Source organism: Trachemys scripta, chromosome 1, assembly GCF_013100865.1.
Source record: "Trachemys scripta elegans isolate TJP31775 chromosome 1, CAS_Tse_1.0, whole genome shotgun sequence".
NCBI classification, from domain to species: Eukaryota; Metazoa; Chordata; order Testudines; family Emydidae; genus Trachemys; species Trachemys scripta.
In genome coordinates this window covers 173,406,054-173,432,357 of record NC_048298.1, presented here as the reverse complement: position 1 = coordinate 173,432,357, position 26,304 = coordinate 173,406,054, and the positions used below count along the sequence as shown (strand labels likewise).

General features: G+C 42.5%; 1 protein-coding gene across 1 annotated transcript in view; it reads right to left on the bottom strand.

Moving 5' to 3' along the window:
- The window catches only part of LOC117888839 (multidrug resistance-associated protein 1-like), a 60,130-nt gene that overhangs the window by 27,507 nt on the left and 6,319 nt on the right, over nt 1-26,304 (bottom strand). Inside the window, exons 3-11 of the mRNA XM_034792613.1 lie at nt 17,262-17,403; nt 15,063-15,220; nt 10,504-10,681; nt 9,254-9,508; nt 6,721-6,786; nt 5,183-5,320; nt 1,767-1,913; nt 239-323; nt 48-114 (exon numbers count right to left, since the gene is read on the bottom strand). Coding sequence (XP_034648504.1) covers nt 48-114; nt 239-323; nt 1,767-1,913; nt 5,183-5,320; nt 6,721-6,786; nt 9,254-9,508; nt 10,504-10,681; nt 15,063-15,220; nt 17,262-17,403 — 1,236 coding nt within the window. The remainder of the gene's footprint in view (nt 1-47; nt 115-238; nt 324-1,766; nt 1,914-5,182; nt 5,321-6,720; nt 6,787-9,253; nt 9,509-10,503; nt 10,682-15,062; nt 15,221-17,261; nt 17,404-26,304) is intronic.

Genomic DNA, 26,304 nt, shown 5'->3' with positions numbered 1-26,304 from the left:
ATGCCTGTACAGATTCTTGTTCATAGTTACTAAGACTTGATTCTTACTTATTTAAGATTGAAGGTCCAGTCTTCTCCCACCGGAAAGAAGCACCAATAAATCCCACAGCATGATCTGTTGCAATAAAGAGAAATCAACAATGAGTTACAGAGGCAGCCTCTCAGTTGATATTATCAATTTGGCTAATCAATTTGTTCCTGCAGACATTGAATAACAACAACAACAAAACCCTGCTTACTTCCACTGTAGTTTGTGACGATGTCTTGAGGATCAAGGTCTTCAGAATACAGAAAATCCTCTAAACGACCCAGAGAAACCTTTGTCTGTAGAATGCACAAACATTTATGCTATTTGAGTTTTTAAGCAATACTTCATATATTCTAGATTACACCAATAAAGAAGCAAGTCTATTAATTTATTTTGAGATGGGCAATAAAGTTCTTGGCACTAAATAGAAAATGTTTTCCTTATGTACGTTCATAAAGGTAGCTGAAGATTTAGGCCAGTGGTCCCCAAACTGTGGGGCGCACCCCTGTAAGGAGGCAAGGAGGAACATTCCAGGGGGGCATGGCGGGGCCTGGGCCAGCCCCCACAGGGAACAGGGAGGGAGGGCCACCCAGCCCTGCTCTGCCCCCGTTTCTGCTCCAGCCCCACTCCCAGTCTTGGCCCCATGCCTAACCTCAGCCCCAGCCCTGACCCCAGCCAAGGCTCCATTCTCAGCCCTACCCCAGCTGCGGCCCCCTTACCCCTATCCATGTTCCCCTGCCCAAGCTGCAGCCCCACTCCCGGCTCCAGCAGGAACACGGACAGGGGCAAGGAGGGGGGCAACCCTGAAAAGTTTGGAGACCACTGGTTTAGGCTGACAGCAGTATTCACTTGAAACACCACACACTGTTAGACAACATTGCTGCTCATGTCCCAGTGGGAAGTAGGCTCTGCTGACTCATGAAGGTTATGTCTTCACTGACAAAAAAAAAAAAAAAAAAAAAAAAAAAAGGGTGCTTTAGCTATTATTCTACTGGAAAAACACAGTGGAGACAATGCACTTTAGTTTTATTTAAGGTAAATTAAGCAAAGTCAATCACAGGTTGGGGTATAGTGCGGACCTGCTAGCTACCTTGTGGCAAACACTACGAGTGACTTGTTTCCATGCTCGTTAGTTATCTTTCTGTTTAAAAAACACCTCTGTGTCAGTGGAGACAAAGTCTGAGGCAGGTTGTTTGTGGATTAGCTCTCTGGAAGAGAGAGAACATTTAGCATATAAACTGAGCAGTCCTAAGGCAGCAGTCAAGCTGGGGGAGACTGAGCTCAATTTTGTTATAATACTGCTAATTTCTAGGTTAATAAAACCAAACCCCAGGAAGGGTTGAGTTCTGATTCAGTATAATTTGTTGCCCATGTCTGACAGCAGGATGGAGAGGGCATCTATTTACAATGGCCTTGCCACTTTACAAGAAACTGAGCTACATACAGAAACAGTAGATAGAGCACAAGTAGAAATAGGAACGGTACTCTTGCCATCTGCTGGTCATTCCTTATTATAAGTTAACATACTTCAAAAGAGAATATACTCTGAAACCCCCTCCAACACCAGTGCCTCTCCCGCCCCACAAAGACATGAAAATTTCAACAAAATAAAACTAGAAATAATCAGGTGGTTTAACCTTCATCTACAAATAGATTAAACCACATGACACTGAAGATTAATAAAGGGCCATAAATGTCATCCTTTTTTGACACATATTCATATTTGGTTTAGGTTTTACCTGGGCTACGGCAGAGATCACTGTTGGCAAATCAAACAAAGGCAGTCGCAAAATATTAAACAAAGAGATAGATGTAAAAACTTTAGTTGCAGTTAGGACATTCTCTTCATCCAGCAGAAAATAGACTCCAAATGTAGCCAACGAGACCTTTAAAAAAAAAAGGCAGGGGAGGGGGGGAGATGAGGTGATTATTTTTCCATTACTTGTCCCATCCTTCTTAGTTTTACTTTTCAATGATTCCTGCTACAAAAATATGATGGTAGCAGTTAAGAGCTGGATGTTGACTACAGCTTAAAGCAAACTGAAACATAAACTGTGCTACTATTCATGTATTAAAACTAACATACTTCTGTCTATAGACTAAATACAAGCTCTTATATTTTGTGGTATAAAATTCCATTTCGTAATTAAGTTTGTACACAGATAATATTCCCATTGGATTTTCATTAGATTTTAGTCTATGTGAAGGTCTCAATAGTCTCCATTTGTTGATTGGTACTTGTATTCCCATGTTCCACACAGAGTTCACTGTCTGCTTGTTTTCCACAGTATATTGGCACTATCGTTTTAACAAGCAATTGCATGCCTACTGATATCAACAAATGAAGGTGTTTCAGTTAGAACTGGGCAGAAAACTGATTTTTGGTCCTGAATTGGGACAAAAAGTCAATCTCAAATATTTATGGACTGACAGTGTGAGGAAACATTCCATTCAGCGCACATGAAACAAGCTAATTTATAGTAAATAAAATTTAAAAATGAAAATAATCAAAATTGATTTTGTGTCAATTTTGACTATTTTCATTTTTAAATTGTATTTACTATAAATTAGCTTGCATTTCAAAATGAAAAGTCATTTTGAACTAAAGAAAAGGACTTTTTTGTTTCAAAAATGTCAAAATTGGAAACTGGCAACTTTGAAATTTTTCCAGTTTTTTTCCCCAAGAAGTGTCAAAACTGATCCTCTCCCATGAACAGTTTTTGTTTCCATGAATCACCACTTTCTGAAGAAAAATACTTAAGTCGACAAATTCCCAACCAGCTCTAGTTTCAGCCCCCTGTCTACCTTATTAAATGGTCATCAGGGAGCACCTAGGTTTTACTATTCCTAAACACATCTGACATTCTAATAAAGGCCAAATTCTCTGCAGCTTTAAATGGACAAAGCCACTGAAGTCAATGAAGCTGCAGCCAAATATATATCACCAAAGAATTTGGACATGTATGCTCTGAGTTACTTTAACTAACCTGTGCATTTCACACAAAATGGGTATATTGTAAAGGCTTATGTTTTGTTAAAGATAATAAAAAGGAGAAAAAAAATACTTCTCTACTTTAGTTCGTCAAAAGAGGACGTATCCCAGATAAGGATCTGACCCATAATCACTTCAATACATAGGAGAAATTAAGTATGAAGGGCCAAATGCATCCCTAGTGTAACTCCACTGAAACAGAGTTGGGATGAAGTTGGCTAGAAGTTTTGTTATTTTTTTTTAAACAGTTTTATTTTCTTAAAATTCAGAACCTTACAGTTCAGTGGCAGAGGGGAAGGGAAGGGAAGAGAGAGGAGGTTGTTAAAAACAAGGATTAAAAGCATATATCTTCCAAACTTTAAAAAGCAGAAAGGCATATTGATAACAGAGCTGGTCACCATATGACCACATGATTTTTCAACAGTGTTTACTTATATAATCAAATTGCATCATTTTCTTTCTTCTGCAGGAATTTAGGAAGGGATGAAATATGTTACTGAGGTAAATGCACAAATGTATTATGCAATAACAGTTGCACTTCTGCAATTATTATTTAGTACTTTACAAATCATGCATCATAACATGGTTGTGAGTTATAGTACTCAAATAAACGACAGTATCCCACTTTTACAAATGAGAAAACTAGCAAAGAAGAGTTAAAAGATTGGCCTAAATCCATACAGTAAATTGGAATTAACCCATGAGTTTCTGACTCCCAGTTATGAATTCAATCTACTAACACATGGTCCCCCAATTTTCTAGCAGATGCAGGCTTTAGCTCAGAGGAGCAGGTGTGTTGCAGAAATAAAAGTGTTCACTTATGCTATTTTTGGTACTTTACTATAGCAATTACTTGTTATGTGTAGGGCCCTACCAAATTCATGGCCATGAAAAATGTGTCGTGGACCACGAAATCTAGTCTTCCCCTGTGAAATCTGGGTGGCTGGAGAGCAGTGGCTGTTGCCTGGGTGCCCAGCTCTGAAGGCAGTTCCCTGTCAGCAGCAGCGCAGAAGTAATGGTGACAATACCATACCATGCCACCCTTACTTCTGTGCTGCTGCCTTCAGCGCTGGGCGGCCGGAGAGTGGCAGCTGCTGACTGAGGGCCCAGCTCTGCAGGCAGCAGCATAGAAGTAAAAGTGTCATACCATGTCATCCTTACTTCTGTGCAGCTGCTTTCAGAGCTGGGCTCCCGGCCAGCAACCACTGCTCTCCAGCTGCCCAGGTCTGAAGGCAGCGCTACCCCTACAATAACCTTGCGACACCCCCCAGCCCCCCAAACTCCTTTTTTGGGTCAGGACCCCTACAATTACAACACTGAAATTTCAGATTTAAATAGCTGAATTTATTAAATTTACAATTTTTAAAATCCTATGACCATGAAATTGACCAAAATGGACCGTGAATTTGGTAGGCCCCTAGTTATGTGGCTTGGGAGGAGGAAGAAGAAAAATTCCTATCTGACTTCTGAATATAGCTACACTATATTATATATTAGGTGTCGAAACGAACTAAACAGATTGTGAGTTTTGTGAATAATTGAGCGCAGCTTTATTTGATATGTAGGGAGTTTGATGGGGGAACCTCTAACAGATGCTATCAACTTCAAGGAGTGTGAGGGGGAAATTTATCTTCTGTCCTTCTCAAGTGTATTATCCAGCACAGCCAGGCTTAAGTTGTCTCTAACTGACTCCTACGAAAGGTATCTTTTTTCACCCACAGAAAGTTATTCTTCTCAGAAGAACTAGAATGTGTACCTCTTTCTTCCCCTCCACCCCAATCTTGTTTCCCTTTTAAAATATGAGCATGGAAAAAAAGCAAACTTCTTAGATGCTTAATAGGGATATCAACAAGAATTGCCTCTATTAAAAACGAATGTGTGTCTGTTTACATTACAGAAGGGAGGTCTTCTGAATAAGACACTGGACTTGACTCAAGAGATCTGGATTTCATTCCTGGCACTGCCACAGGTTTCCTATATGACTTTGGGCAAGTCACAATCTCTCTATGCCTCAATTCCCCTATATAAAATGGGTATTATAATAATACTTCCTGACCTCACAGAGATATTGTAGTGATAAATTCATTAATGGTTGTTAGGCTCTCAGATACTCCGGTAAGAGTGATAGCTAGCTACAAAAATGGATATTGTTAAGTAACGCACCATAAAAGGAATACAGGTTAAAGTTAGCATGGAGAAAGTTGTCAGGTACCCAGATGACTTCAGAACATCTATTTCGTGTTCTCGAATTTCCACAACCTTCTTCTGATATGAAGGTTCCCATGCATAAAGTTTAAGAATCTAAATACAAATAAACAGAAAATTACATCTTAGTAAATCAACAGCAGTGATCATGATTGTTAAAATGAGTTTAAATTCAAAAAATTTATCTGCAAATGTTGAACAATACAAAAGTGTAAATATCCAACACTTGCTTTTTCCAGTGGATAGCTTCTACAAATAAAATATTGTCCAAGCAAGACCCAATATAACCCAAAATGAGATTCGTTATGAAGAATGCTATAGTGTAGCCACCTTGAACTCTATACAGTTCACTGTGCCCCTGTTTTGGTGAATTACTTATTATTCCAGGTTACTAGTATCAGCATTCGCTCTATACAGTTCACTGTGCCCCTGTTTTGGTGAATTACTTATTATTCCAGGTTACTACTATCAGCATTCATCCCCTATACATTTTAATTTATTAAATTTATCCACAGAGGTGCCACCATCTGACTTCATTGTAAACCTCTTCTATCACTTACTGATGTGGGAAAGTATCAGTATGGTAAGCCACACACTTATTTCATTTTCCTGGTGCACAGCATGTAAAACTGATCATCTCATGCCCAGACAATATTTTTATTTAATAAGGAAGTAAATTTAAAGTGTGGCCAAGGGACTCCTAAGGACACCTGAAAACATCCTTTACTATTGTCCAGAACACCAGACAGAGGAATTACATATACAAGTAGGGCCTAACCCTTTAGCTATGTGAGTAGTTTAATTGACGCAATGTGCCCATAGAATCCGGAAAGAAACTCTTGGGATCCATCTACATGAAAGATACTATATAAGGTGATAAAAGAACACAAAACGCTCAAGGAAGGAAAGGCCTCAGGCTTTGTATTGGCAAATAGCTGCCAGTCCATCATACTAGCATTTTCATGTTAAAAATATTCTCTACCTTACTTGCAACCAAGAAGTAACATCTTAAATAAAGTATTATATACATTTTATAGTAGCACCAATGTCTATGGTTAGAAATCCACAAACTTCAGAAAAATGTAAAATTAACTGTGAATAATTTGAAGCACTGGCTATATTTAAAAATTGAAGCATAAATGACAAATAGATTTTCAGAAACAAGAACAAATTTGAAAAACTCAATTTTGTTCTTCAAGTTTTAGTGAAGATTTCCAACCATCTAATGACAAACTATCTGTGCTGATTAAAAAATACAACAAGAGAACATGATCAAAATATCATGGGTAATCTATATTTTATAATCACCTCTCTTATATTAATAATGCTTTAAAAATCCACTTTAAGTAGTTATATAACAGAACATATTTTCCCCTAAATTCTTCTTTCCTACATTATCAGCTGAAAGGTTCAGTGACAGAACCCTAGTTTTCTGAATAACCTAGTCGCTCATCTTATTAAGCAGAACAATGAAACTGATTAGCTGCTTGTATTACCTTTATTCCATGCAAGATTTCATTTAGTAGCTTAACTCGTTGATCTGTATTCTTCATTTGGCTTTTCTAGTTTAAAAAAGAGAGAGCAATGCTTACAATTTTAAAAAAAAAACATCAGCGATTCAAACATACTTTGTATACTTCAGACAGTGAACACTGCTACTACTCTATTATTGACTCCCTTGGAAAAAAATACTTGTTATACTGTACACCTTACATTGTCAAATGTACTTCACATTCGGTATCTGACATGTATTATACCCAATTAAATAATTCATTATATGATAAAAAGATGGGTATGTCCTCTCTAATAGCACTTTTTCTTTAAAAAAAAAATCATCTTGATTTTTTGTAATACTTCCTGCAGCATGATTACAGTAATAACTGCATTTCTTAGATAATAATTAGAGTTTCAGTTCTCAGTGTTCTAGAATTACAAAATAGATTAATCTTAAAAATGCTTAAACATCTAAACTATAATTTATAAAAAAAAATTGTGATTTTGATTCCTTAAAGTCTTGAATAGATTATTCACCATATTTTTCCATGGAGTAGTAACCATTTACCAATTTATCTTACTTTAATAGTCACTCACAAGGAGTCAAATCCTGCTCACCTACCAAATGTAAGTAGTCCCAAAAAACTGATGAAACTATTTCTGTGACAAAAGCAAACAGAATTTGGCCCAGTCTGATTTGTGAGATGTGAAGGAATACTTAGGTTAAAGAGCATATTTTGAAGAATAAATTCCTTTCCTCTGTTACTGATAACATCTTTGATTATTAGAAACTGAATTTTTAAAAAATCCTCTCTTCTTACTATTTATGCTATATTTAATTGTACATTTCATTCAACTTGCACAATGAAAACATGCTAGTCAGTTTCACTTAACATCTTTCACTCTCTGGTTATTAGGATACTTAGGCAGAACACTTTGGGTTGCAAACAGTGGCCAAGATCACTGCACTCTCCCTCACCTTTCTCCTTCTCCCTTCACATCACTGACAAGATCTGTATGGTGAGGGGAACTTCTGCGTAAGAATCTGCCCTCCCCCTTCCTCCTGGTGGAGGTCAGCTGCTTCTGTGGCACTGTTTTCACAGACACATAGGCCAGACCTCTCCAGAGGTCCATGGCCCTCACTGCATGAGCAGCTGGAAACAGGGTATGCTGGGGAATACAAATAGCTTCCCTTATAGCCCTGTAAAGTTTCCTTGGAAAATATAATAATTTGGGCTGTTTTTATTCTTTCTGTGGAGCCTGGGCAGCTGTGGCCAAGGGAAGTCCATAATAAAACAGTGCCATGGAGCTGTGGTATCAGGGAGCCAGAGAGAGGGGTTCTGGAGGTTAGGATGTTGTGAAGGCAGGTTTCAGAGTGGGTCGTGCAGCCTATTCTGAGTATTGAGGGATTAATCTCCCACACACACACACCTCAATGGGATGGTCTGAGTCAGAGCATGAAAGTGAGATCCTCAGAAAGATCTCTTTCCCTCCTGCACTTTTTACTACAGACCATGGCCAGATCATTTCATCTCTGCTGAGGAAGGTCACTTATTCCACTTCCCAATCCCCACTTTAATTAATTATAGTAATCATGGAAAGGTTTGTAAAAGCTTTTTTGTTAATTAAACCTAGATTTAGAGCCTAAATCAACTGTGTATTATTAATTAAAATGTATTGACTTACTGGCACACTCACTTCTGTGACTAACTCTTCTTGTCAGTATTTCACACTGTAAGCAGAGTGTCTGGTTTGTGGTGTTTATCTTTAGGCATATGATTTTTTTAAGACCTGCTCTTTACTGACAGAAGTGAAGCCATGTAACACATAGGTCAACATCCTATGTTCCTGGGGATTAACTCCCAAAAACATATGGGCTACCTTTTCCTTCTTCACCCCTAAAGAAAACTGCGAACACGAAAAAGACTTAGGCTCAAATCAGTTGCTGACTCAATAGCGCTTTGGATGACTAGATACCAAATGTGAAAAATCAGGAAAGGGTGCCTATATAAGACAAAGCCCTGAATATCAGGACGATCCCTATAAATTTGGGACATCTGATCACCCTATTTAGCACTCCAAATGGGTGCCACAGTTGTAGGATTCGGGTCTTTGGATTTTTGCCTTCCATTTTATTTAATAATAAGCTCCTGAAAACACACCTTACTATTTTGTTGGTATTTTAGTCAGTTTTGACCTAAAACCAGAAATCCTAATTATTGCCCCAAATTTGCCAACAATGAGTTGAATAGGATGACTTGTGTGTAAAGTTAAGCACATGCATAAGTGTTTGTAGGATCAGGGCCTATAACACTTCTACAGATAAAATCTCTTCTCTTTATTGTTTTTTGTTTATAGATAAAGTTTAGTGATCTAAATATTGATTGTTTAGATACCAAAAGTTCCCCCTCCAACAAAGAGAGCTGTGACTTTGGTTATTTTGTGCCCAAATTAGTTTTACATTCGTATTTAAAAAATCAGCTCTTCATTGTAACTTTTTCCATAACAACTTTTTCCGGCATTTACATTTCTTACCCTCAGCTGTTTTACTTTTGCAGCAACAAAAGCATTTATAGGTATAACCAAAACGAGCACTGCAACACCTGCTAGCACTGATGGGCCCAGTTCTTGCCAGAGAAAGACTATAGCCATCAGGATCTGAAAAGGTGCTGACCAAAGAAGGTTGAGGTTTACAGTCAGTTCCATAAGTTGTTGGGCATCTGCTGACATCAAATTAACAATTTCACCAGTTGTATATTTTCTCCGTGAAGAATTAGCTAAGCTTAAAGCCTGCAACAATAGCAAGAAACCAAAGTGTACTGTTACAAAATGAAGTAAATTAAAAAGATGGAGTAAAAAAGAAAGCATCTTTGCCTCATTTGTTATGCACTACAGTATAGTAAATACTTTGTAGCTCACAAGCTCCATATAGAGATAACTTCTCTCTCCAGCTTTGAGCTTTGTTAGCACCTAAGCTCCCTTGTCCTGAATGAGACAGGGCCCACTACATGTTTTACTACAATCTGGTATTAGCTACGCACACATTTGCAGAGTTCACCTAAAACATCAGGTTAAAGTTATTTAAAAAAACCCACAACAGTTCCTAAACTATTGTGCATATTGCAACTTGCAGAGTAGCACTGCTGTGCCAAATCAAACCCAATTTTCACTAAAAGGCTGAAGATCTCAACTTTCTCCCCTAGAGAGGAGATTTCCTGGCCAAAATTTCAGCTTTCTGCTCCCACTACTTCAATGCTAGAGCAATTCAAGGAAAGGTTGCATAAGTAGTTCTTATTTTTAAAAAACGGCTAGGGATGGAGGGGAATTCAGCCTTCTTTTTGCTCAAAAATGGATGAATAATTTTTGTTCAAACTTAACAACACATACATGCAGACACATGCACAGCCCTCCGCCTTTACACACATACCAAGCCTGGAAAATTTCATGTTTAAAAAAAAAAAAAAGTGAGTTTCAGAGAACAGTAAGCAAGTGAAAAAGGGGGTAATTCCCAATCCCGCAACCTGCCCTGCCCTGGCAGACCCCTATATCTTCAGATTCTGCACTGATGCAGAGCTTCCCCCATTTAGTTGTAGGATGGGACTCTTAGAATGGAAACATGAAATTTTAACTTCAGCTGTTGCTAGTGCTCCAGTTATAGTTCAGGCATCTTTATTAATATTTTCTTCAATCTACAACATCTTTGTTTTTGTAGCACTTCTATCTTTCAAAACTGAGACATTTGCCCTTTTTAGAGGTTAGGGAGTAATGTTAGAAGAAGCAGTTACCTTTTTGTATATCAGGCCAACAGCAGCAGTCTTAATTTTGACAGAGGTGAGCATATTGAAACGCTGGTATAACTGATGGACAAGTGTCTGCAAGACAACCACAACAAGAAGAGCAATGGCATAGCCGTATCCCTTCCAGTGTAAATCAGAGTGATTTTCATACAAAGTTATCATTGCCCTGCAAATGAAGGAATACACAGTTTTAAAATCTGTGCATTAATCAACAATATGAATCTGGCAAATGGGTTCAGTAAAATTGATATATTTACAATCTGTGTAGTTATTACATCCACTTTGCACAAGTCAAAATGAGTCTAAAAGGTGCAAGACAGTGGAGAATTAGGATACTCAAAATGGGCGGTGGATTGAAGAGCATTCATCTGTGTGCTACTGTGCTACCTTTGAAACAATTCTCAAATGCTGTTTCACAGAGAGGGACGTTGCTGCTGATTTCACTGGTAATGGAGCACAAATAAAGGGCGGTTAAAAAAAAAAAATCTACCTTTTTTGTTAGAACTGTAGAATAATAAAAAAAATCAGTATTTGCCAAATGGAAAAGGGTAAAAAAAAAAATCAGAAGTCAAAATTAAGTTTTGTTACTAGCCTGAAAATAGACTACTACTAACAAGTGAGTGTAATAAACAATATAGAGCAGTGTTTCCCAAACTTGTTCCGCCACTTGTGTAGGGAAAGCCCCTGGCGGGCTGGGCCAGTTTGTTTACCTGCCGTGTCCGCAGGTCCGGCCGATCACAGCTCCCTTGGCCCGCGCCACTTCCAGCGGCTCCCATTGGCCCGGAGCAGCGAACCGCGGCCAGTGGGAGCCACGATTGGCCGGATCTGTGGACGCGGCAGGTAAACAAACCGGCCCGGCCCCCCAGGGGGCTTACCCTACACAAGCGGCGGAACAAGTTTGGGAAACACTGATATAGAGTAGTTGATGGTGTCATTCTAACATTTCCTTTCAGACAATTGCAGATGTAGCTCACAGCAAGGTTAATTTTTAGCACAAACTGTTCCATAGCTGAGGGTGGCAGCTGCAACAGTCTAAAGGTTAACACTAATCACTTATGTTCATAAATTCTCTGATAACCAACCAGGTGAACAACCGTGTTAAACACCTTCCCTTTGTTGATAAAAATCACTTCCTTCTCTCCCATGGCAGAGTCATTTTCAGTCTTCAATTAAGCCTGAATAGTAGTTATTATAATATCACAAAACTTCTATGTTTTTGTGACTGAGATGTAGGTTTTTCTTTTTTGTTCAGCTGCTCCAGCAAATAAGAAAAATCTACATCTAAGCAACAAAAGCATGGAAGTTCAGAGTTTTGACTCTGAATTTAAGCTAACACTTAATATGTACCTTTTGAGTTAGTCTGAGCATCAGCCTTCAATTAGCTTTGCATTTCATTTGTTTTTAGTTCTTGATTCAGATTCTAAATTTTGAAATTCTTAAACACAGATTGCACAGTTAGGCTTCCCTTTGCATTTGTCACAGTTCCTGGGCTAACCGCCCCTCTGATCCCCCTCTAAGTACATTCCCTCTCAGTTCTCAAGCCCCTAGCAGTTGCCTGCCTCTTAGGATGAATCACACAGTTCTCCCACTCTCAGACCAGGCATTGCACTGCAGTTCCCTGTGTATCAACCATGATTACCTTAGGGTTGCCACCTTGGTAATATTTAAAAACTGAACACTCCAGCAGGAGTGTTAGAACCTCCCCAGCTCCACCTCTTCCCCGAGACCCCACCCCTGCCCTGCCTCTTCCCCAAAGCCTTGCCCCTGCCCCACCTATCCCCCCAAGCTCCTGCCCCGCCTCTTCCCCTGATGCCCCCCCCCGTCCACTCCTCTTTCTCCCTCCCCCAGTCACTCGCTGCTTTTCCCCTCCTACCCCCCGCCACCCGGGTCAGGAGGGACTCGCCTGTGAAGCCAGGGCTGGGAGCTGCAGCCGCCTGATGCAGGTAGGGGGCGGCCCCAGCTGAGTAGGGGCTGGCGTGGGAGATGACCCAGTGCAACCCCACCTCCCGCACCTGCAATAACTGGACTTTGGGTGTCCGGTCAGTAACACACCAGACTTTCCAGTTGAAAGCCGGACACATGGCCACCCTAGATTGCCTCAGCAGGTCTGATGTACGTCCCGACCCTACAATTCTGTTCCTTCCAAGAATAATGACAGTTGTGACCAGACAGTTTTTTTAAAGCAGAGTATTAATTATTAGAACAATAGATTTTTCTCTGAAATGTAATTGTCAAAAAAAAAAAAAAAAGTCTACACTCTTGCCTGTCTGTTCCTAAGGCTTAGCATTCCATGGATACGGGGAAAGATCCAACTCTTTCAGATTTCTCCTCAAAGTCTCTCTCACTGTCAGCCTGTCTCCCCTTGGGCAGCGCCTGACAATTAACCCCTCACTTCCTCTCCAGAGAAGGACTTTGTAACCGGTTTGCAGTTTGTTGGAAATAGGGCACAGGATCTTTGAGGGTAACACTTTTCCCCATTGTCTTTCAAGTGCCTGGATGTTCTTGTCTGGACAGCCATTGTGTTGCCTTCATGCACAGACCCCGTTGAATTTTAACATTTTAGGCATACAATAAACATTCCACTACCTCCAATGTAAATCAATTCTGACATTCAGGAAATTCTAATAAATCCATGCTAGTTACACAGTAACTTTACCTCACTGCCCAGGTCATATACAGCATTCATATAATTGCTACATCTCAGTATTCTTAGATCATTACATAGCAGTTCCATGACTGTCACAGCAATTTCACTTCAAGCATTTTTTTTTAAAAAGTTACCAATGACTTCATAACACAACTGGGTATATTACCTGAATTATGAAATTTTAAAAATATAATTTCTTAGTTTGAATACATTATTAGGGAGCACTTACAGTAAATCATGCTAAGGAGTAAAGCAGGGGTCGGCAACGTTTGGCACGCGGCTCGCCAGGGTAAGCACCCTGGCGGAATGGGCCAGTTTATTTACCTGCTGACACAGCAGATTCGGCCGATCGCGGCCCTCACTGGCCGTGGTTCGCCGTCCCGGGCCAATGGGGGCAGCGAGAAGCCGCGGCCAGCACATCGCTCGCCCGCACCGCTTCCTGCCGCCCCCATTGGCCCGGGATGGCGAACCGCGGCGAGTTGGGGCCATGATCGGCCGAAACTGTCGCGTCAGCAGGTAAATAAACTGGCCCGGCCTGCCAGGGTGCTCACCCTGGCAAGCCACGTGCCGAACGTTGCCGACCCCTGGAGTAAAGTATTGTTTATGGAGTAATTGCTATATAGTGTATCTGCTCTGATTAAGTCATATAGGGGCTATTTACCTGAAATCTACTTCAGAGTCAAGATCTTACGAGACATCCTTGTTTGAGGAAAGGCTCATGAACCTCCTTTCGACACATGACACACTAAGCTTCTATGTACAGTATGTACATTTTTAAAACATACTTTGGTGACTACAATGTCTCCTTCATTTCCTCTTCCTCCCCACAATCCTCTGCATTTTTTTTTATTTTTAATAAGACGTGTACTCGTTTTCTATAATACGATAATCCTTCAGAGATACAGGTTGACAGCCTTGAGTTCAGGGAGGAAATTTGGCTAACTCCATGAGCCACTCTCTTTTCTGGTGGTTTCTACCTTGTGTTCCTCGGAAAAGAAACCTTCGCCCCACCTCTCAGGAGATGAGCCACTTTGAGTGTATCTGTATTTCCTTACTTTCTTCCTTGTCCCATTGTATGGAAAAGGATAATTTGCACCGTGTTTTTTTTTTTTTTTTTTTTAGCTCCTGTAACTCAAGCTTCCCCCCAACACACACACACTTCTAAATATTTCACTGTTTTCTTTAATACAGTAATAACATCTGATATTTCAGTGTCAATAGCAACATGGATTTGAGTGTCATCATATTCAGCCATGTAACACCGCAAAGAGAGAAATGCATCTCTGCTGTCAATAGGGTTCATAATTCATAACTAATCCACATTTTTTTCACCTTATTAGCTCCTGTACTATGGTATTATATCAATGCAATGCAGGAAGGAGCTCCCTAATTGGTATTTATTGATAGAATGCTATTTAGTTCTATAGATGTAATAAGCAATCAGCCATATATTTAAGAAAATATGCATGAAGGAAATTACAAATTCAAGCTAGAACTGTCAAACGGTGACTATCAATATTTGCATTTCAGTAACTTCATGGAAACGGCTGCATGTAATCTGCTAGGCATGGGCTGGGTGGAATTCAGTCAGGGACTCATTTCTTAATGACCTTTTCTTAATGATCTAACATCTCAGCCTATAAATATCAGAAGTATCTTTTGTTTGTTGGTCACAAACTGGCATTAAAACATTCTTAGAGGAAGTTTGTTAATCCCTCAAAAAAATCTTATAAAAATATTTAACGCGAATAATTTTAAGTTACCGAAACATTTGCTCTAATAAACCTTGCCACTAAAAAGTTGTGTTAGCAGAACTAAATTTCTTGATATTGGAAATCCTTTAGCTTTATTATTATTGCTGTCCTGAACACAAAATGGAGCACATTAAAAAAAAACTTACTTCATTATCTGTGGACTCATGAAGGCAAGAATATCAGCTGCAACTTTCAGAATGGCAACTTTAATCAATAAAAATCTAAATGTTTGCCATAGAGGGTAAAGCAGAGATGGTTTCTGGAAACTTGCTTTCTCTGATATCACCTCTTTGTCATAAGGAGCCTGCCAATTTACAAAAGAGACACACAAAATTAAGACAAAGATTTTAACACAAAAATGCAGAGTGTCAACCTAGAGCAATGGGCACACCTATGGTGCTGTGGAATATACTTCTTCCAACTCAGTGAGAGGTAGAAATATTTCTGTGTAAAAATAATTTAGACTATCTAGTAATCCTTTATGAAAGGAGGAATAAGGATTCTGCAATCATCTTTGAGTATCACAAAAAGGCAATTTATTACCATGGGTAGGCCTTCAATAGAAAAGGTCTTCCTCAAAAAATGAGAGTTGGAATGTCCAAAAATCTGTTAGATGTGTTGGAGGAAGCCTTTTGTACTGTATATAGATCCAGATAAGTAAGACGTTACACTGAAAAAACACTAATAAGTATCTTTTTGCTTTACAGTGGGAGTTGTAGCAACTGCTTTATTTAAGATTGCCTAAGGATTTCTATTCTAATGGTGTGATGTCAGTTGCTAAATAGCTTTCTAAATCTTAACCTGGCACACTGAAATTTTCCAAGTTAAGGTTCTAATAAAAAATGAATATTCTGATAGTCTGAGCAAAAACAAATCTGCCCTTTTTGGGTTTTAAAAGGGGGGGGGGGGGGGGGGGGGGAGAGATACTTTCCTCAAATCAGATGGGGTTAGAAAGGTGGCATCCAGAAAAGAAATGGCCCTGTAAGGTCTGAAGCCTTTTGGAACCTAAGGCTACATCTACACTACAGGGGGGAGTCGATTTAAGATAAGCAAATTCAGCTACGTGAATAGCGTAGCTGAATTCGACGTATCGCAGCCGACTTACCCCGCTGTGAGGACGGCGGCAAAATTGACCTCTGCGGCTTCCCGTCGACGGCGCTTACTCCCACCGCTGCTGGTGGAGTAAGAGCGTCGATTCGGGGATCGATTGTCGCGTCCCGATGGGACGCGATAAATCAATCCCCGGGAGGTCAATATCTACCCGCCGATTCAGGCGGGTAGTGTAGACCCAGCCTAACTCTGGGGCACAGCCCCAAGATCAGAGCTGCCAGAGCTCAACACCCTGCCAACCATATCATGCAGAAGCCAAAGTCCCCTATGATCTGATCATGACTGGACATCAAGAAAGGTTTGTCTGCCTTATTGGGAATGGTGAGCATTGTATGCTCCTAAGACTCTCAGGACAGAGGCTCTTCATATAGACTTCCTAAGGTTATGGCATTCCTGCAGTATCTAGCCAAACATGTCAAAAAAAGAAATTCATAATGTGAAACTTCAAAAAGAAACAAAAAACCCACAAACACCTACCACAAAACAACAACCCAGGAAATTTCATTAAAACATTACATTGAAGCCTGCTCTACACTACAAAAATCTTACTAATGGTTTTAATACACCTTGCAGCTACACATACCACTCCTTGCAATGGTGCACAAGTGTTGCCAGAACCTTATACAATTGGTTTTTGCTTAGAGCAGTGATTTTCAACCTTATTTCATTTGTGGGCCCCTAAATTTCAAATGGAGGTGTGGACTCCTTTGGAAATTCAACCTGTAGTCCGAGGACCCCTACCATAGAAGTCTTAGACTGAAAATTGACTGAACAGAATTCAACTATAAATGTTGCACGTGCTCAGCACGGCATTTGATGCAGCGTGAGAAAGGGTGCTAAACTGTGGGCATATATGGTAACGATACCAATTCCCTTTTTTGGGAGCTGAAATATTGTATTTTCATAGTCATCTTTCATGGACCCCTTTGACATAGTCTGCGGACCCACAGGGACCTGCAGACAAAGGTTGAAAACCACTGCCTTAGAGCAAGACTCATTACCAATGTTAATGGGAGCTAAACATATACACTGAAGCACTTTTGTCTGGTATTCTGAACTAGTACACCCATCAAGGGAGGGCAGAATATATGGAAATCTATATGGTGCTCTTAAGATATTTGATTTAAATCATTACAAGAATTTAATCAAGTTTTGACAAGGATTTTTGGAGATGCCTAATATAAATTTAGAAAAAGATAATGGTTAGTGATGTTACTTATTGCTATCATCATTACCTTTAATCCTTTTGTTGCCTTTAAGAGTTCCTTCTTCCAATGCTTTTCAAAGTTAGGACATACAGTATATGGAGAGTCACTTTCATTCAATTCAAACAGGTCTTCTCTTTCCAATGGTTTCTTGTAGCCTAAAGTTATTATTCTGAAAGGAAAATAAACACTTTAACAAGTGAACTATTACAAGACACACAAAGCAGTCAAATCAAACAGGAATCCTAACTGAGAAACTTTATACACATAATACAATACTTATAAATAAACTCTACATTCACAATAAAAAATACAGTATGTATAATATAAAAGGCAAAATTGTGGAACCCACCTAAAGTCCATTTGACTATACTGAAACTATAGTTATAGTAGACAAGGGCCCAAATCAAAAATCCCCAGATCTGAACACCCTCAAATGGGGAAAACCTGCATTTCAGCATCCATCTGTAGTTATGAAGTTAAGGAGAATAAAAATTTCTAGTTATTTCAATAGCAAATCTGGTTAGTGACCGTCCACTTATGATGATCTACAGCAGGGGTAGGCAACCTATGGCACACGCGCCAAAGGCGGCACTCGAGCTGATTTTCGCGGCACTCACACTGCCTGGATCCTGGCCACCAGTCTGGGGGGGGGCTCTGCATTTTAATTTAATTTTAAATGAAGCTTCTTAAACATTTTAAAAACCTTATTTACTTTACATACAACAATAGATTAGTTATATATTATAGACTTATAGAAAGGGACCTTCTAAAAATGTTCAAATGTATTACTGGCACGCAAAACCTTAAATTAGAGTGAATAAATAAAGACTCGGCACACCACTTCTGAAAGGTTGCCTACCCCTGATCTACAGAGAAAATATTTTTCTTTATAATAGGATTTCACTCTGCTGTGACTCATCCTTAACCAGGGTACTCAGGGACAAACAGAAATTGGGTTTTAGTATAAGTCTACAATAAGCTTACAATAGATCTTGATTTGTTTAAATTTTGGGCCATATTATCCCCTTTGCTGTTAGAAACAGAAGAGCTGAAATGGGTGTAAATAATGGTCGTAATCACCCTGAACCCACAGGAATCCCCCCACAAGAACAATGAAAGGAACCTGTAGTGTTTGGAAGCATGACTGGCTGGACATGGGGCAGAGCAACCAAATGGGAAAATCTACAAAAATGAATGCTGATGTCGAAGTCAATTAATTTTTTAAGAAAGTTCCAAAAGTTTGGAAAGCAATAGATATGAATCAACCAGATGTCACTGCATAGGTCTACCGGGGTCCCAACATGGCAAGATTAAGGCATACATACTCTAAGTCATTGCTTAGAGTCCCAACTCCTGGAGTCAAATGGTGAGATCAGAATTTCACCATTCATTAAAAAAAAAAAACGTTTCTAGATGTCAGGTATTCAAAGAAAATTTTGAAAATGTTACCTGAGTATAACGGTACCTGTTTGAGTCAGGAGAGAACCTGAAACAATACCTCTACGAGCAGTGAACTGCCCCATTGGTCTCAATTCTGAATCCTGGTGCTTCCCCAAAAGACAGATGAGTCCATTGAAGGGCCCAATTTGGGTTGTGCCTAAAGCCCCAGATTGCCTTAATCTCATTCTGGGTCCCATGGAAGCATGATGCAATGTTATGAGTTAGTTATATAATAATCAGTTTGAGATTTCCCAGGTCACACTGCAGAAGCCTAATATTATTTAAGCCCTAAGTGTCCTTTACTAGAGAGACCAGGTGGGTGAGGAAATATCTTTTATTGGACCAACTTCTGTTAGTCAGAGACAAGCTTTCGAGCTGCACAGAGCTCTTCTTCAGGTCTGGGAAAGGAACTCCTAGCATCACAGCAAAAATGCAAGGTGGAACAGATACAAACAGCTTAAACTCCTCATTAGATTTCCACCACAACTTCAACAACCACCAGCCATCCATTAAACTCTCTCTGGAACACACTCACACTAGAATCAACTTCCTGGCCACCATCATCATCTTAAACAATGGAACCATTCAGATAACCATATAAAAGAAACCCACGGACCCCCACACCTACCTTCATAGATCCAGTAGCCACCCCAAACATACCAATAAATCTGTTATCTACAGCCAGGCACTCAGATACCACAGAATATGCTCAGAGGAGAAAGTCACAGTCTATAGACCTTAACACACTTAAAATCACCTCTGCCAAAACAAGGACACGCCATCAGAAAAGTAGATCACATCATGAAACAGGCAACCCAAATATCCTGAGAACCTGCTTCAATACAGAAATAAAACTCCCTCTGATTACACACCTGTAGTCATCACATACCACCCCACATTGGAACCCAGATGGTGTATCATCAAAGAAGAGGAGGTTACTCACCCAGTGCAGTAACTGACGTTCTTCAAGATGAGTGTCCCTGTGGGTGCTCCACTACAGGTGTTGGTGCGTCCCTGCGCCTTCGCCTGGAGATTTTTGCAGCAGTACTCATAGTGGCCACGCATGCTCAGAAGCTGCCCCCCGCTGTGACTCTAGGTTAATAGTACGCATGCGTGGCCGGTCTCCTCAGTTCCTTCTCTACCACGGAGGCCCCCCAACTCCGAAGTAGAGGGGAGGAGGGTGGGTAGTGGAGCACCCACAGGGACACTCATCTTGAAGAACGTCAGTTACTGCACAGGGTGAGTAACCTCCTCTTCTTCTTCGAGAGATGTCCCTGTGGGTGCTCCACTACAGGTGACTTAAAAGCGGTGTACCTTAAGGAGGTAGGGACTTCGGATCTGGTAGGAACGCCGTTGAAAGTACCGCCCTGCCCAAGCGTATGTCAGATAGAGGGCCTTGAGTAAGGGCATAGTGTTTAACAAAAGTGTGGTCAGAGGACCAGGTGGCTGCTTTACAAATGTCAGCCAAGGGAACTTTGCGTAAGAACGCGACAGAGGCAGCCAGAGATCTAGTGGAGTGTGTTCTAATGCCGTCTGGAGGTGTAACCCCCTTCATCTGATAGCACAGTCGGATACACTGGGAGATCCAGTTCGAGAGTCTCTGGGTAGAAATAGGCGTGCCTTTGGAGCGCTCTGCAATAGAGACAAAAAGTCTGGAGGAGGTTCTAAAAGGTTTGGTTCTATCCAAATAGAATGACAAGGCTCTGCGAACATCTAGTGTATGCATTGAGGTTTCAAAGGAGTTCGCATGTGGTTTCGGAAAAAAAGTCGGCAGGTGTATGGGTTCATTAATGTGGAATGACGAGTGTACCTTTGGAAGAAATTTGGGGTGTAATCTGAGAGTAACCTTGTCTTTAAAAAATATCGTATATGGTGGGTGTGCCATAAGAGCTGCTATTTCTCCTGCCCGTCTGGCAGAGGTAATTGCCACTAGAAACGCTGTTTTCATCGAGAGGTGTAAAAGGGAGCACGTGGCTAGGGGTTCGAAAGGTTGTTGAGTTAGGGCAGACAGTACCAGATGAAGGTCCCACGGGGTGGTCGGTGGTTTAATGTCTGGGTATAAGGTTTGTAGTCCCTTGAGGAAACGCTTCGTAATAGCGTGAGCAAAGACAGACGTATCATCAATTCTGTCGTGGAAAGTCGTAATAGCAGCTAAATGGACCCTGATGGAGCTGAACGAAAGGCCGGATTGCTTAAGGCCCAAGAGATAGTCCAATATAATTGAAAGAGGTACCGAGGTAGGACAAAGGTGTTTAGCAGAACACCAATGTGTGAATCGTTTCCACTTTTGAAGATAGGTCTTGCGAGTAGATTGCGTTCTGCTATGTAGGAGTACCTCCTGAACTTGTTCGGAGCAATCTAATTTGCGTTGGGAGAACCACGTAGGAACCAGGCCTTGAGGTGAAGCATGGACAGGTTGGGGTGGAGAAAACGGCCGTGCTGTTGAGATAGAAGGTTTGGGATAAGCGGTAGGGAGATTGGTGGTTGGATTGACATTCTGGTGAGGAAGGGAAACCACGGTTGTCTGGGCCACGATGGGGCAATGAGGATCACCTTGGCTCGGTCCGTTCGTATTTTTATCAGAACCCTGTTGAGAACTGGTATCGGGGGAAACGCATAAAATAGGTTTCGGTGCCATGAGATCATGAATGCGTCCCCCAGGGAATGTTTGCCCAGTCCTGCTCTGGAGCAGAAATTGAGACATTTCTTGTTTTTTGCAGTTGCAAAAAGGTCTATGGTTGGGTAACCCCAGGTGCTGAATACATCGTGAATGGTTTTCTCGTCTATCTCCCACTCGTGGTCCCATGGGAAGCGTCTGCTTAGTTCGTCCGCTGTGGTGTTCATGATTCCGGGAAGATAGGCTGCTGATACCCGGATGTTGTTCGCAATGCACCAGTTCCAGAGCTTCATAGCCTCTGTGCACAGCGAATGGGATCGAGCTCCGCCCTGCCTGTTTACGTAAAACATGCATGCAATGTTGTCCGTCATTATGCGTACGTGATGATGCTTGATTAGTGGCAGGAAGTGACGGCACGCGTTGCGAATGGCTCGAAGTTCTAGAACATTTATGTGCAGGGAGGTCTCGGTTGTTGACCATAGCCCCTGTACTGTGTGATGAGACATATGTGCACCCCAACCTGTCATAGATGCATCGGTGGTCAGAATGAGTGATGGAGCCTGTTGAAGAAACGGGACTCCAGAGCAGAGGTTGGAGTGGACGGTCCACCAATGTAGCGAATCTTTTACTGGAGTAGGCAGGGAGAGAGTCTTGTTTAAAGAGTGCATATTCGGTTTGTAGACCGTTGCCAGCCACGCTTGGAAGCACCTCATGTATAGGCGTGCATTCTGGACGACAAAAGTGCACGAGGCCATGTGACCTAGCAGTTGCAGGCAGTCTCGGGCAGTTACCTGAGGGCTGTTGCGAATAATTGTGGCCAGTTGGTTTATGGAATTGAAGCGATCGGGTGGGAGCGATGCTAGCCCCGTCCGGGAGTCGAGGTCTGCGCCTATGAACTGCAGGTGCTGGGTGGGGCGTAATGTGGATTTGTCTCTGTTTATTTGTAGGCTGAGAGATAGAAAGCAATAGACTGTGAGCCGTGTGAACCGGAGCGCCTCGTCCAATGTTGAAGCTTTGAGAAGGCAATCGTCGAGGTAAGGGAACACTATGACCCCTTGTTTCCTGAGGTAGGCAGTGACTACAGCTAGAAGCTTGGAAAAAGCACGGGGGGCTGTAGATAGTCCGAAGGGGAGTACCCTGTATTGGAAATGTGTGGAACCGAGGGTAAATCGGAGGAAACGTCTGTGGGCCGGATGTATAGTGACATGGAAATAGGCATCTTGTAGGTCGAGGGCAGAAAACCAGTCGCCCTGCTCCAGCGCTGGGATTATGGTAGTGAGGGTAACCATCTTGAACTTTTGCTTTTTGATGAATCTGTTAAACCGCCTGAGATCGAGGATTGGTCGCCATCCCCCATTTTTCTTCTCCGTTAAGAAATAATGGGAGTAAAAACCCTTCCCTTTGTGTCGTTCTGGCACGACTTCTACTGCTCCCAGATGAAGGAGATGTTGCACTTCTTGGAGGAGTAGCTGCTCGTGAGAAGGGTCCCTGAAGAGGGACGGGGAGGGTGGGTGGGTGGGAGGTAAGGAGAGGAAGGGGATGACGTATCCAATTGTAACTACCTCTAAGACCCACTTGTCGGAGGTAATCTTCCTCCATTGATGGAAGAAAGGTCATAGGCAGTGTCCAAAGATAGGTGTGTCGGCTGAAGTGGGGGCGTTGCTTTCTAAACCCTCAACCAAGTCTTCAAATCTGCCTATTAGCTGGTGGGGGTTGAGGTGCCCCTGCAGAGTTTGGGCGACGTCGCTGGAATCTTGGTCTTTGACGTTGTGGTTGTTGCTGTTCCTGCGGTCTATGGGAATGTTGTGTAAATGCGGGATAACGTGGCCGGTGGTACGGTTGGTATCGATATTGCCATCTTCTGGTCGTAGGTGCCTGGAGACCTAGAGACCGGAGGGTTGTCCTGGAGTCCTTCATTGAATGAAGCACTTCATTCGTGGTAGAAGCAAAGAGTTTGTCACCGTCGAAGGGAAGATCTTCAATTGTGCTCTGAACTTCGCGAGGAAAAAAGGAAGAGGAGAGCCATGAGCCCCGTCGCATGACTATCGCTGTAGCGGTCGATCTTGCCGCTGTGTTGGCTACATCGAGGGCTGCTTGGAGAGCGGTGCGTGATATGGCTTGTCCCTCAGAAACCATAGCTCTGAACTGTTGTTTTCTTTGTTCTGGAATGTCATCAATAAAGTCCAGTAACTTATTATAGTTTTTATGGTCGTATTTTGCCAGGACTGCAGTATAATTAGCTATACGAAATTGGAGGGTGGAGGATGCATAGACCTTGCGACCAAAAAGGTCCAATCGTTTGTTATCCTTGTTGGGTGGGGCAGAACGAGAATACTGTTGTCTAGCCCTCTGGTTCGCAGCGTCTACTACCAATGAATTTGGTGCTGGGTGGGTAAAAAGGAATTCAGAGTCCTTTGGAGAAATAAAATACTTCTTGTCTGCTTGCTTGCAGGTAGGTAGGCTTGTCGTTAGAGTCTGCCAGATGGACTTAGCGGGTTCTAAAAGGGCTGCGTTAATTGGGAGTGCCACTCTGGAGGAAGAAGGGGGCTGTAGGATGTTCGTTAGCTCATGCTGTTGTTCGGTGACCACGTCCAGGTTAATTCTCAGGTCACTGGCAACTCTTTTAAAGAGGTCCTGGAATTTTGTATATTCATCTGAGGGAGTGGGAGGAAGGGGAAGTAATGCTTCTTCAGGTGCCAGCTCCGGTTCTGTTGGAACAGGAGTAGGGCTAGGTTTATCCTGGGAGCGTGGCTGTGTTGCCAGGCGTCTCGTGTCACTGGCATATTCGTTAGGAGACGGCGCTGGATCAGTGTTGCGCCTGGTCGAGTGGCCACGGGGCATGTATTCCCGAGGGTATGATGCCCATGGTGTCCAGTATTGCCATGGTGGCGGGTAGGGCATAGGTGGTGCCATCCAGGGGTTCACCCCCCAGGAGGCAGGGTCCTGAGAGTGGGATGAGGTAGTTTTCTCATAACCCCTAGTGCCCTGGGTCCGGGGCTGGGAGTCATGATATGGAGAAAAAACTCCCTGTGGATCTGTTTCCTCCTCACTGGAGGAAAACTGCTCAGATCCTGACTCAGGCATTGAAAAAGAATATTCATTCATGAGCGGAGACTGCAAGGTAGGTGATACCAGAAGATCTGCTGTCTGGGTAAAGTGAGTTAATGAAGCTCCTGCGGGAGATGAAAGCTGAGCCGGGAGAGGCTGCCACACAGGAGCATTTCCGCGATCGGGGTTTCTGCCTGTGATCTCTGTGTCAGAGTGCACCGCAGGGGTCGGTGCCGCGGTCGGTGCCGGGCGGGCAATATCAGGCTGCCTGGGGTCAGGCATGCTGTGGAATGTCGGCACCGTCTCATTCGCGGTGCCGAACGGTGCCGTAACAGAGGCAGGCAACTGGAAGCCTGATGCCTCGGCACCGGAGCCTCGCGGCGCCGCTGGAGCCTCAGGCGGCTTTTGCGCGGTTCCCGAAGAGCCCGGCTCATGAAAGTTGCTGAGGCCAGGAAACACAGGCAGAGAGATCGTTGATCTGCCTGGAGATACTTTGTGCCTCATAGCCTTGTTTGGTGAAGAAGGGTGCCCCTTCTTCGTAGATTTTTTCAGTTTTTTTGAGGCGGGGGGGCTGTCAGGCAGCGGAGCCAGCTTCAACGCCTGGGTCTGAAACTGACCCGATAGACTTTTGAAGGAGGAGCAGTTTAAGTTTAAGCTCCCTGTCTTTCCGTGCCCTGGAGCTGAGTTTACAGCAGTGGGCACATTTTTGGGGAATGTGAGCTTCCCCCAAACATTTTATACACTTTGAGTGTCCGTCCGATAATGGGATAGCTTCCTTGCAGGTAGCACAGCGCTTGAAACCTGTGGAGCCCGGCATAGCCGCGGCTGACAGAATTTTTTTTTTTTTTTTTTTTAACAGATAAACGGGGTAAGTAACTATACTAACAGAGAAAACTGACAAGAACTGGTTACTAAAGGGTAATTGTGGCAAGAGTGAAGGATTTTCTAATGAGTCTGCTGAGCTCCGTCTCAGACCGGGGACGGTTGAGAAGGAACTGAGGAGACCGGCCACGCATGCGTACTATTAACCTAGAGTCACAGCGGGGGGCAGCTTCTGAGCATGCGTGGCCACTATGAGTACTGCTGCAAAAATCTCCAGGCGAAGGCGCAGGGACGCACCAACACCTGTAGTGGAGCACCCACAGGGACATCTCTCGAAGAAGAACTACAACCCATACTTGATGGGGATCCCATCCTGAAAGAAATCTTTCCTGAACGCCCCTGCTTCTGGATTTCAGATAACCCCCCAACCTCTCAAGCTCATCATCAAAAGCAAGCTCCCTACAGACCAGGACACACCAACTCAAAGCAGCACCAGACCTTGCCTGAACAGCAGATGCAAAACCTGCAGACATATCTCCACTGCGACAGTGATCAACATCCCCAACAACACACCTTTCAAGATCCAGGGATCCTATTCATGCCTATCACAACATGTAGCATACCTCATCCAGTGCACTAAATCCCCCAAGAAAAACTATGTGGGTGAAACCAGACAATCACTATGCCCTCAAATGAACTCACAGAGGAAAATGATAAAAGACAAAAACATCCCATCACCTCTGGGTGAACACTTTTCACAAAGCGGTATCTGACCTCTCAGTTCTCATCCATAAAGGAAAGCTCCACTACATTTTCAAAAGACAAGCCTGGGAGCTTAAATTCATTACTCTGCTAGAGATGAAAAATCATGGACTGATCAGAAATGCTGGATTTATGGCTTATTACGGGATGGCCAAACTGTGGCTCACGAGCTGCATGCGGCTCTCTTACAGTTAAAGTATGGCTTGCGGAGCCCTCCACGCCCCCATCCCATTTTCCACCTATCAGGCCCGGGAAAGGAGGGTGGAGGAAGCTCTGGACCTCTGCCTTGCAGCGGGGTGGTGGGGTAGGGCTTTTGCCCAGTTAGGAGAGGGACTTGGGGCTTCAGCCTCACAGGGCAAACCTGCTGGGGCTTGAGCAGGA